The 12,598-nt window shown below is 36.2% G+C and overlaps 1 protein-coding gene across 10 annotated transcripts in view; it reads right to left on the reverse strand.

Moving 5' to 3' along the window:
* The window catches only part of PAM (peptidylglycine alpha-amidating monooxygenase), a 118,067-nt gene that overhangs the window by 56,088 nt on the left and 49,381 nt on the right, over positions 1-12,598 (reverse strand). For all 10 annotated transcript variants that reach the window (XM_039216958.1, XM_039216957.1, XM_039216955.1 and 7 more), the window contains exons 5-10: positions 12,272-12,320; positions 10,858-10,925; positions 9,435-9,515; positions 9,094-9,170; positions 8,657-8,760; positions 953-1,137 (exon numbers count right to left, since the gene is read on the reverse strand). In XM_039216958.1, coding sequence (XP_039072889.1) covers positions 953-1,137; positions 8,657-8,760; positions 9,094-9,170; positions 9,435-9,515; positions 10,858-10,925; positions 12,272-12,320 — 564 coding nt within the window. The remainder of the gene's footprint in view (positions 1-952; positions 1,138-8,656; positions 8,761-9,093; positions 9,171-9,434; positions 9,516-10,857; positions 10,926-12,271; positions 12,321-12,598) is intronic.

Consider the following 12,598-nt stretch of genomic DNA (forward strand, 5'->3'; position numbering starts at 1 on the left):
TAAAAACAACAGTATTAAGAATGTAAGTCTAATTCTCAAAAATCTCCAGTGTAACCACCAATTAAGATGAAGATTTCTGACTTAATAATTAAATCAACTACCTTTTCAGTAATACATACATGATACCAAACTTTAAAAATGCATTAATAAAACTGCTTGTAATTTTAAAAATGGAATGTAGTGACACTGTAAGGATATTTTAAGAACATTTTTAAGGCACATTCTGTAAATATATTAAGATCTTAATAAGTGACCTAATTGCTATGTAAACTTCATTCATAAAATTTCCAACAGAAAGACATAGGAAGTTGCTCTGGTACTTTAAGATTGAACTTAACTCCATAACGTCTCAGCATAGTTCATCCGATAAAACAGGGAGTGGGGTTTGCAAATTTTAAACTAACAATCAGTATGATCATTCTGCAGAGGAAGAGCAAGTTCATCAACAATTCTGAGAATGAGACCAAAAGGGCCAAGATTAGAAATGCCTCATAAATCACAGACTCTTCTTTGCTTGAGGAGGCCCATTAAAACAGATAATTTAGGGTATGGTTGGAGACAATAACCATTTTCATTGGCAAACTGAAGCACTCTTTAGAACATGGTGTATAAATTCATAAATTACATAAGTCATTACTGGCTGTGGGAGGAATCAAATGAAGAAATTAGAAAACATAAAATTAAATGAAGAAAGAGGTACATTTCTGGAATTGGTCCCCAAATTAATCTGTGACATCACCAGTTGAGATTTTTCACTTGAACTGTTTTGATGGGACATGTCAGGAGGGTAAACAGGTTATAAAAGAAGGAAAAGTGGGAATCAGGATTGTGCATACAGGAGATTGTGACAGGAGGAGGAGGATTTTAAATATTAATCATATAGTCAAGTGAGATACACAATACAATATAAAATATGAAAGCATATTTTACTTTAAATTAATATCCGTTTTACCTTTGTGATGTCCATGCATCATAACCATATCAGACTGCACAGGAATCGGAATACTGGCCTCTGGTGGTATGGTTCTGAACATATCTGGAGCTACATTCTGTGTGCAGGTCATGAAAGAGACTGCGTGCCTAGCTTCCATGTAATACATAATGTACAAGTTGCACATTTCATCACTAGATGTGCCACTGCAAGCAAAAAAGAAAAAAAAAAAAGACACAACAAATCAGCCATTCACATAAAGCACATTCTTAATGCAAGAAAAATACAACCAGTAAATCTGCCAGCAATAGGTTCAGAGGTGGAAATATTGTGCATTTATTTTATAGCTTTCATTAAAGCTCATCACAGTCTTCAGTATCTAAAGCACAGTGTCAAAGGCCTATTTCCACTTCATAATGGAGTATCTGTTTGCACTCACTCCATAGATAGCACCAAATACTGCAGATGGAAATGGCATTTAAGCAGCCATTCTTTCCTCTTCTAAGTCCTTTTATTCTTTAGCTCTTCTTCCATTTGCTAAAACTCATAGATTGGGCAAAGCATTTTTCTGACAGAAAAATCTTAATTATTCATTTAATCATGGCAAAATTCAGGACACTTTAATAGGAACATCGTATATTATTCACAAGTCTTCAAAAATGCCTTCTTCCATTTAACCTTGAGAGGCTAGGATCTTGCTTTGGGTAACTGCCTCTTTCCTCATGGTCAGATGAACAGAGAGTCATGTACTGATACTAAGACGTCATAAAGATATCCCTGATACCTGACCTGGCACCTTGGCTTCTACAGCATGGAAGAAAAGAGAGCCTGAGAAGTGATACAAAATGAAAGCAGTCTTAAGCTCTTCTAAAGGCTCAGACCTCCATGGGGTAGGACTGCACAACTGAAAGACTCAATATTAAAAATAGATTTTAAGGGATACCTGGGTGGCTCAGTTGGGTAAACATCCAACTTTGGCTCAGGTCATGATCTCATGGTTTGTGGGTTCAAGTCCCACATCAGGCTCTGTGCTGACAGCTTGGAGCCTGGAGCCTGCTTCAGATTCCGTGTCTCCCTCTCCCTCTGCCCCTCACCTGCTCATGCTCTCTTAAAATAAATAAATTTTGAAAAAAAATAGACTTTAAAATAATGGGATGATGGCACGTAAGTGGTTTAGTCAGTTAGGTGTCTGACTCTTGGTTTGGGCTCAGGTCATGATCTCACAGTTCTTGAGGTTGAGCCCCCCACTGGGCTCTGTGCTGATAGCATCATGCGTGCTTAGGATTCTCTCTCTCTTTGCTTTTCTCTCGGCCCCTTCCCTGCATATATGTGCTTGCTCGCTCGCTCTCTTTCTCAAAATAAATAAACTTAAAAAATATAAACAAATAAAAGAATGGGATGGACATTTCTAAGATAAAAGTTCCAAATAATATAAGTTATACTAGCAGTTTAAAACAGGTTTTCTGCTTGCTCAATTCACATGGGTTATCATGTATTTTATTCTCTGCATTATTATAAAGAGGGAATTATTTTGGTGAACCTTCATGAGATTTTCATTTCTGAGGCAGTTTGCACAAATGCATGTTTCGTTTTTGGTGTTCTGACAATTTTTAGCAAGCCTCTGCTAATAAAAAAACAAGCTGTGAAGTGGACTATTTGCTCTACAAAAATACGTCAGTGGTGATTTTTCCAGCAATGTCATGTGGCACTCACTTCCTCTCCATAGCAACAGAATGACATCAGCAAGGGAAGGAAAAAAAAATTTTTTTTTCCAAACAGGGATGTGGTTTCTGTAAGGTCTGAAAATGTAGAGCCCCCAAGAGACCACAGGAATGAATCCTTGCCATAGGAAGCTCTCTTCATGCTTTGAATGTCATCTGGCTTCTCACTCTCTGAATCAGATGTGTGCCAGTATAACTGCCTCTCCCGTGAAATATAAGCAAATGATGAGGTGCAATCCCAAACAAACACGTGTTCACTACACAGGTCTTCCTGTGTCAAAACACCATTCCTAAGAAGTCCATTTTAACACTGCTGGAGTGGGTCAGAAAATTATGTGCTATCAAAGAGATGGCTGGTGCCAAAGTAATAAAGCCAGAACCTCTCACTGTATTACCTACCCTTTCCCTGTTCGAAATAAAGTAAAATGGGTAGATCTGTAAAGACAGAGATGAGGGAACAGAAACTCAAGATGTGGCTCTAGTTTAGGAGACCTTGAATCATTGTGCAGAGAAGGATAGCAAAATAATCATGTATGCTTCTCAAATTAGTCAACGTAAAATATTAGTAACTTTATACAGTAATAAATGAAACTTGCAACCAATCCATGGACGGGTCCTTCCATATTTTACCTGTATGGGAACATTATGCCCATGTTCATCTCTAAACACATGACTGTGAGATAGCATAATCAGTTCACCAATACAGTTTATTTAAGGTACCGATTCTATGATACAAAATCAAGCTGGTCAGATAACTTAAGAATCTTTGCTATTATAAAGAAATTTCATTAAAGAGCTGAAGAGAAAGAAAAGAATCATACTTTATTCTTTTCCATCTATAATTGAACTTGTAGTTGAGGTAATTCTGAGTTCCTATCTGACAGAGAAATGATCACATCTTAAATGTGTTAGGATTCAAATTATCCTTAGTATTGGCAAACCAGTTTCCCTATATTATTCCACATCCATCTTTCTTCCACTCAACAACAACAATCTGATGTTAAATCAAACTGCTTTCAGGGTGCCTGCTCAGTCAGTTAAACATCCAACTCATGATTTTGGCTCAGGTCATGATCTCAAGGTTTCTGAGACTGAGGACCCTGTCAGCTCTGTGCTAACAGCGAGGAACCTGCTTGGGATTCTCTCTCTCCCTCTCTCTGCCCCTCCCCTGCTCACAAGCGAATGGGCGTGTGCATCCTCTCACACTCTCTCTTTCTCATAATACATAACTAAAAAAATCAAACTGCTTTCTGATTTCCTAAGGGAGAATTCTGACATATCTACACTTATTTTCCATAAAGAACAACACATACAGTTCAACTTTGTCAATCTAGTGATTATTAACAATGAGAAAGTATGGAGGGAGGTTCATGTGTCTTCCCTGCCTCCATTTAATGGCCCTTTAAGCATTTCCTAGTGCCAATGTGCTTCCCTAAATGATGCCTCCTGGCACTACCTATATTCCAAAATTATAGTGGTGCAGGCCTTTCATCTCCATGCAAACTAAAGTGCTTATGTGATTACTACTTTTTATATCAGCTAGCTCTAAATCTGACAAATTGTGATGAGCCTGAAAATAGTTAGGCCCTCAATAAATATTTGTTGAAGGAAGGAAGAATGAATAATCTATTTTAATAAATGTTTACAACTTGATATGGCATTACCAGGTACCCCTAATATATCATACTGCTGAGTCAGGTCAATTTTATGAACTTGATCTATGGTGTTCCAGAAAAATATTTATAGCTATCTGTTTATCTATCTACCTATTTATCATCTATGTTCTATGAAGGTTTAATGAAATATATTATTTCATATTATAAAGACATGTAATAGAGATTTAAGAAAGTACCAAATATTCTGAAATGTCCCATTAGAAAAACCCAAATCTTGTACACTAGGAGTCTGATACTCCCTCCACTGTGTTGATGCCCTCAGCCCTAAGCCCCTTACACCCAGCAAATGCTAGGTTTAAAAAAAAAAAAAAAGATGGTAACTACTAATTCCGGAAAGAAATATGAACACTTTAAACAACTTAATTTTCAAACCTTTGAATTGTTTTGTAAGAGGTTTCATGGTGCTTTTAAACTTACACATTAAGGAGTTATTGATCATATAACTTTATCTTTGCATATAATATACTTTAAAATGTTGATTAAAGTACTGCTTGGTATCTATGAATATTCATTAGACATTCTCATATGTCCTTGAAATAATTGGTTCCAAATGAAAAATATGACGAAGAAAATTGACCAAATAGGTAAATATTATCTACCAATTCTCAAGAGTTAATTTAAAAATTTAGCATATAAACTTTCTGGCAAATTAGCTGACTTAATTAGCTTAATTAACTGACTTAATAAAATTCTTTTTTTTTTCTGGTTTGTTTAAACTTGACAAAACATTAGAAATGAATTTAGAGAAGTGTCATACTGAATATAAAATATGTACTGCACTCAGACACAAAATATTGCTTTTACATAAATTAGGTAGTACTATGTTGTCATTATATACATTGGTGCAACTTTGTCTAAGACATATTCATATTTACCATTTAAAAAGAAATTTAATATACCTAGGTTAAAAAATATTACCATTCAGTAAATGTATTAACACATATTATTTTAAATCCACTTATTTTTTAAAGTTTATTTATTCATTTTGAAAGAGACAGAGAGAGCAAGCCAGGGAGGGGCAGAGAGAGAGAAAGAGAGAGAGGGAGGTAGAGAGACAATCCCAAGCAGGCTGTGCACTGTCAGTGCAGAGCCTGATGCAGGGCTCGAACCCATGAAATGTGAGATCATGACCCGAACCATAACCATGAGTCAGATGCTCAACTGACTAAGCCACCCAAGTGTAACCAAATCCACTTTTTTTTGAAAATGTTTACTTATTTATTTTAAGAGAGAGAGAGAGAGAAAGCAGGGAAGGACAGAGAGAGAGAGAGATTGGGAGGGAGGGAGAATCCTAAGCAGGTTCCAGGCCATAAGCAAACAGCCTGATAAGGGGCTTGATCCCATGATATGTGAGGTCATGACCTGAGCCAAAATCAAGAGTTTGATGCTTAACTGACTGAGCCACCCAGGCACCCCCCAAATCCACCTATTTTTTAGTGGTTGTACTTTTTGTTGAGTTTTGAAACTATGAAAAAATTACTCCCTATTTTTAAAAAGTGCTTTTTATTAGTTAACTATGATTGTTCTACCCAAGCAAAATTTTCTCCAGTCCTAAGATTTTTAGCTTACTACAGAGTTAAGCTCAGATTGGGTGGAAGAATACTCAGCTGAAAATCTGGGTGGGCCACTGACAGAATTTTCCCATAAAACCTAGTTTCCAGTGGCTGCAGAAGAAGAAAGTTAAAAACTTGATGCTGGTGATTCTTCCAGTACATGGAGGGACATTTACAAGCCCCATACAACCTGCAGGTAAGTAGAGTTGTATCTGAGTAGGTGTCATGCTCATGGCTCAAACCTGTGCCCAGTGGGAATGCATGTTCATGTATACAGGTTGGGAGTTAGGCAGGAGGGGAGAAAAGAGAGAGGAAATTTACAGAGTGTTATTTAACAGACCCATAAACTAGTTTCCTTTTTTTACTGTTTACATTCTCAACTGTTAATTCTGTAGTACGCTATGGAAGTAGTATCCATTATTTTATAACACAAGTTGGGTTGATGCTGTAACTTTTCTAAAACTAAAATGCATGTTAAGTGCTATTGGAATACCATGCATTGTTATGAGAATTTTTATTTATATTCAAATTTTACTCAAGCCTGTCTTATTAGCATACCATTTCACTGGGAAAAAATTGCTTTCTTAATATAAATTAAATATTCCAAATATGGGCTCATCCAATAACATAATTTCCTGTAATTTCCTTCTATTTCATTTATATTTCAAAATGACACTCCTTTAAAGACAAGATAGGGGTGCCTGGGTGGCTTAGTCGGTTAAGCGTCCGACTTTCGCTTAGGTCATGATCTCACGGTTCGTGGGTTCGAGCCCCGCGTCGGGCTCTGTGCTGACTGCCGGCTCAGAGCCTGGAGCCTGTTTCAGTCTGTGACTCCCTCTCTCTATGACTCTCCCCTGCTCACACTGTCTCTCTCTCTCCTAGAAATAACTAAAACATAAAAGAAAAAAATTAAAAAAAAATAAAGACAAGATAGATTGGTATAGCCATTTTAGGGTATTATTTTATTATTTCTTTACTTATTTATTTAGACAGAGAAAGAGTGAGAGAGAGAATCTCAAGCAGCTCCATGCCCAGCACGGAGCCTGATGTGGTGCTCAATCCCATGACTGTGAGATTATGACCTGAGGTGAAATCAAGAATTGGACACTCAACTGACTGAGTCCCCCAGGTGTCTCTAGGGTATTATTGTAAAGCAAAATGTCTATTTTTAAAAAGACTAGAAGTGTTTAGAATGAGCTCTGGACTCCGAAAACTGAAAGAGCCTTTTGGAAATTACTTTGGCCTCTCATCTTGGCACTATTAACAAGTTACTAATTTCTATGTTGGATACTGCCTCACAGAGAATACTCAAAGGATATGATTTGGTCAAAGTTACAAATTGTTAAGGGGGCTCTCAGCAAAAATTTCTACCTATTCCACACTTGAACTTGTACACTAATACACAGAATGTGTTGAAAGGGATTTTTTCTTACTTTGTTTACCTATTTCAAAGGTAAATAAAATCGCCAATGGCCCTTCAGTAAAGCTGTGGAGGTCTATGCTAACATAGAATGGAAAATAGCTGATCAGTATCCTGTGACTCATATTACTTCATGTAAGAAGTAAATGTCTGATTCCTTCCTTCAAATCTAATTTTGTCTACTTTGTCAAGCCTTTTCTTACTGTTACCATTTGTGCGACTCAGTAATTTTGTTTTTCTTAAGACTTTTTCCCAAACTTAAAAAATTTATTCAAAAGCAAAACTCTTGGAAACTTCTTGTTTAATATAACTTGATAATTTTTTTCTGTTTATTATATCTTTAGCCTTAGAACTGATGTTTATTAATATAAAAACCATTTTAGAGAGACATAAAAAAATCCTATTCCACTGTCTCAAATGCCCTTTGTTTCTTTTACCTGCTTCAGCATCTTTTCCCTTTCCTCTGACAACCAACAGCTAGTGTTGTCATCATAAGAGCCATCTCTTAGTACATCGAATGCGTATTTTCAGATGCCTACTTTCTATACCCTCTCTTTGATCAAAGATAAGTGGTTTAAAGCTCCAGCTTCCAGGTGGCATCAGTAAATATTTTATAACCTAGTTTAACACGGAAAAAAGGCTCCTTGGTTCTCTTCTGACACACACACACAAAAAAAAAAAACACCAACTATGATAAGAGACTTTATCTTTCATTTTTAATTTAGGCAGACCTTCTTCGAAAGAGTTTATAGTGCTTTGAAAATTTTCCTCAGTGTTATAAAAAAATGTACTTCTTTCAAAGAGGCTCAATATTTTAAAAACTGTTTAAAGTCCAATGTTCTCTTTTAGAAAAGTGCTACATATTATTATTCTCATTTGGTTGATGAAATACCTGGAAAACAATGAATACGTCAAAGTTTAACAGGCAGAAGAAAAAAAAAATCACACTTCTGAGTAATTAATGGATGCCTCCAAATGTGGAAGCTATATATTTACCTAAATTTGAACATAGGGCAAAAGGACACTTGAGAAAAAAATTTCATATGCCATTATATTTTTCTTTATTAAGTGAGCCTAAGGAAGTGATATATACTCTAGTGGTAACTATAATATAGAGAAGTATGATATGGAAGGTTTTGAATAAAAAGGAGGAAAGGAAGCATGAAAAAACAAGCACGTGTTCTGGGGTTAATCCATATCACTCAGTTCTAAAATGAGAAAAGGTTATATATAATTTACTATAATTGCTCATGATCGGAAAAAGTGTGTGATTCATTCACAAAGATAACTGTCACCTATAATCATTCCTTGCCCCAATAAAATATTTTTAAACAGTGAAATTTGCAGAACCATACCCAATGTGCGTGGCTTCTGTCCTTCCTTCGCCAGTGAATACACATCTTGCTGCCAATATGTCACCAAAACTAACATCTACTGGGTGTTCCACAGGGTAGAAAGCCTGCCAAGAAGATAAACACAATTCATTAAAATTACCAATAAAACCCAGCACTGAATGCTTTAATAATGTGAGGCTTGGCACGCCCTGGGTAGAAAGGATGAAGACACACACATACAGACACATGCTTTATCACCATGTTTAGAAATGTTAATAGAAACCATCAAGTTGGAAGTTGTAAAAAAGGAAATAACACACAGCTTAGATACAGAATAATGGTAGATTTAGAGATGTTAGGATTCTAGAGAAAACCACAAAGATTCTATGAGGGTTTCTAAAATTATTACCTGCTGATTAATATTTTTTTCTCTGAAAATTAAACTAGCTTCTACACACCTGTGGCAGCTGGGGGCTCTGGCGTCCAATTAGTGTCCACTGTCCATTTCTTACTCTATATCCACTTACTACCTTACCTGTAATGAACATAAATTAGAATCATAAAATATTAGAAAAATAAAAGGCATTATTTGCTTTCCTTCTTCAAAATAAAATTTGAATATTGTCAAAACACCAAATGCTAGGTATTTTAGTGAAAATATATGAAAAAAACATAGAATTAAGTAAAATCTTTCATAGAAACAGGCTTAAGGTCAAATATAATCTACCTTGCACATTTATAGCATTAGCAAGCACAATAGTAAATGTTTACAGTTTAAACTAGAGTTTAAAGTTCTTACCTAAATGGTGAGTGTGAACTCTATAGGCAAACACATGCATTGGATACTTCTTGTAATGGCATGAAATGTCAGAATTCACCACTGTTAGAAATGAAAACACAGAACAAAGGTCACTATCCAGTTGGAAAATAACATTATTCTTGTCTAAAAGTATGTATAGGTAGTAGTATGTATCAGATGGTAGGCATAGGGATTGTCCTATAAAGTAAACATGCACTGATATATTCAGTAGATATTACACGCTCTTATTATGTGCCAGCCAATTTACTAAGATGACTTAATAACCTCTTGCCCTCACATTTAATTTCTTTCATAAATAAAATGACTAGGACCAAATCAAAACACCACCATAAATAAAAACATAGGCTTAATCTGTTACTTTTACCATGAAATTTATGCAATGGAAAAAGTTTAAAAATTGTTTTTATTTTTTAGAACATAAGGATTGTTGAAAAATTGCAAACATCTAAGATAACTAGATTGACAGTTCTATTGAAAAGGAACCACTTTATATACTTCTCTTTCCCTTCAGTCTAAAACACTGTAGCTATTCAATAAATATGTCTTTGATAATAAGTGAACAGTAACAATGATACCATACTTGTCATTAATTTTAAAGGATTCCCAGTAAAACCAAATGAATAATATTTAATAGAGCATTTTCATCAGAAGATCAGATACATTGATAAATAATACTACACTTATTCCAATAGCTTTTTGTAAGTTTAGGAGAATCAGCTATTAAACAGGGAATTAAGCTCAGTATATCTGATTTCAAAGACTGAGTCAAATCAAGATTTGCTAACCTCTTGATTTTGAAACTGATATCCTATGTAGTAGTTTATGTCACAGTATGTTATGAGGTTTGTTTTTGGCATCTAAAGAATGGAAGACTGATTTGTAAAATACTCAAGATTTATTCTTTCATTTATATAACCTCCTACCTACCCTACCCATGGATCTTAATTTTTAGCATCTCAATAAAAGAATGGATGAAAATAAACCACTGGCTTGGAATAATACAAAAATCTATTTTAAATCTAAGGATAATAAAGAATTGGTTTAGGGGCATCTAGGTTGCTCAGTCGGTTAGGTGCCTGACTTCGGCTCAGGTCATGGTCTCGCAGCTCGTGAGTTCGAGCCCCGTGTTGGGCTCTGGTGCTGATAGCTCAGAGCCTGGAGCCTGCTTTGGATTCTGTGTCTCCCTCTCTCTCTGCCCCTCCCCCACTCGTACTCTGTCTCTCTCTCTCTGTCTCTGTCTCTCTCTGTCTCTCCAAATAAATAAATGTTAAAAAATTAAAAAAAAGAATTGGGTTAGTTTTTAGGAACATTGGTAATTTCAAAATTTTATAAAAAAATATACTGTAAATGCATTTCTATATATTATGTAATGAGATAAGCATAAATATGAAAAGATAATTACCTTTCTCTCCTGGTGGAATAACAGTGTCAACAGACATCATAAGGTACATGCCAGCAATTAAGGGCTGTCTGTGGGAAATAGTAATATGTATCTCAATTATTTGAAACATCAAAACCATGGCCTTAGAAGAACAAGACATACTTCAGTATACCAGTCTATAATATATGCTTCATATGAAAACTAAAACAAAGCAATATGGAAAAAGAGGTAGAATAGATGTTTTTCTTAAAATAACTTAATTTCTTGGGCAAGGAGTTAAAAACACGTTTTTATGGCATGGTGCGCTTGGAAAGCAGTCTCTAATTGGCTCCTGTGATGGTTAATCCTATGTATGTGTTAACCTCATGAAGTGAAAGCCCAGTTGCTTGGTCAAACATCGGTCTAGATGTTGCTGTGAAGTTATTTTTTAGATGTGACTCACATTTAAATTATTGACCTTGAGTAAATCAGATTACCATTCATTCTGTGGGTAGGTAGGTCTCTTAAGAGAAAAGACTGAGGTCCTAGGAAGAAGAAGGAATTTTGCCTCCAGACGGCATTGGACTCGAGTCTGCATGTTGACTCCTGCCAGAATCTCCAGCCTGCCTTGCAGATCACAGGCTTGCCAGCCCCCACAATCATGTAAGCCAATTCCTTGAAGTAAATCTGGCTCTCTCTATACATATATGTATGTGTGTGTGCATGCGCACGTGTACTTTCTACTGGCTTGATTTCCCTGGAGAATCCTGGCTAATAAAGCTCCCAATAATTCCTAACGCTGACATTCATGCCCTTGTCGAACCCTCTTCTCTTAAGCATGGGCTGGGCAGAGTAACTGGCCCTAGGGATTTGTTATTTCTAACAAGCAGAATAAGGCAAAAGCAATTTCACTTTCTTTCCCCTAGCAGTCAGAGTGTAAAGATTTGTGGCAACTCTTTTCTTCACCTATCAGACTTTTACATTATTCAGTAACTTCTGAGATTAGGCTGCAAAAAGGCTGTGGTTTCTATCTCGCATGCTCTTTCTTGGTTTCTCTTGGTGGGTGCGATGGAAATGAGTTGCCATATTGTGAGCTGTCTTGTGTAGAGCACTCGTGGCAAGAAATGAGTGAGTTCTCCAGCCCACAGCCAGCAAGGAACCGAACCCTGTCCACAGCCATGTGAATGATCCTGGAAGCGGTTCCACCTCAGTGGAGCCTCCCACCCCCACCCCATCCCCTATGAGTGAAACCCTGGCTGAGCCTTTGCAGCCTTTGTGTGAGACCACCAGCCACAGCCCCCAGCCAAGCTTGTGCCTAGAATATTTGTTGTTTTAGCCACTAAGTTTGGGCTAATTTGTTGTACAGCAATAGACAATGAATACAGTAGGTTTCCCACTTTTAAGTTCTCAAATATCTTAAAGCTGTCACTTAGCTAGGGTAACAGGAAGTACTTACGGCAGGCGTGTAAGGTGCAAGGACACACCAGAACAGTCTTTGTGATTATCTGAAAACACACACACACACAAAGTAAACATCTTAAATAAGAAAATGTGAAAAACGAATTTCAAACTAATAAATTTTAAATGATTATAACTCAATACCCAAAAAAACCCAACTATGTTTTGCCTCAATGGTGCTTTACAGTTTACAGAGTACTTTCATAGTCATGAATATGTTTAATCTCTAAGGCATCATGACTACAACAGTCTGGTGTTTCCTTGACATATCAAGCTGACTAGGTAACTGCTTTTCTGTAGACATCCTAGATACTAGTCACAGCTT

This window comes from Hyaena hyaena, unplaced genomic scaffold (assembly GCF_003009895.1).
Source record: "Hyaena hyaena isolate Hyena2069 unplaced genomic scaffold, ASM300989v1 scaffold_661, whole genome shotgun sequence".
Taxonomy (NCBI): Eukaryota; Metazoa; Chordata; class Mammalia; order Carnivora; family Hyaenidae; genus Hyaena; species Hyaena hyaena.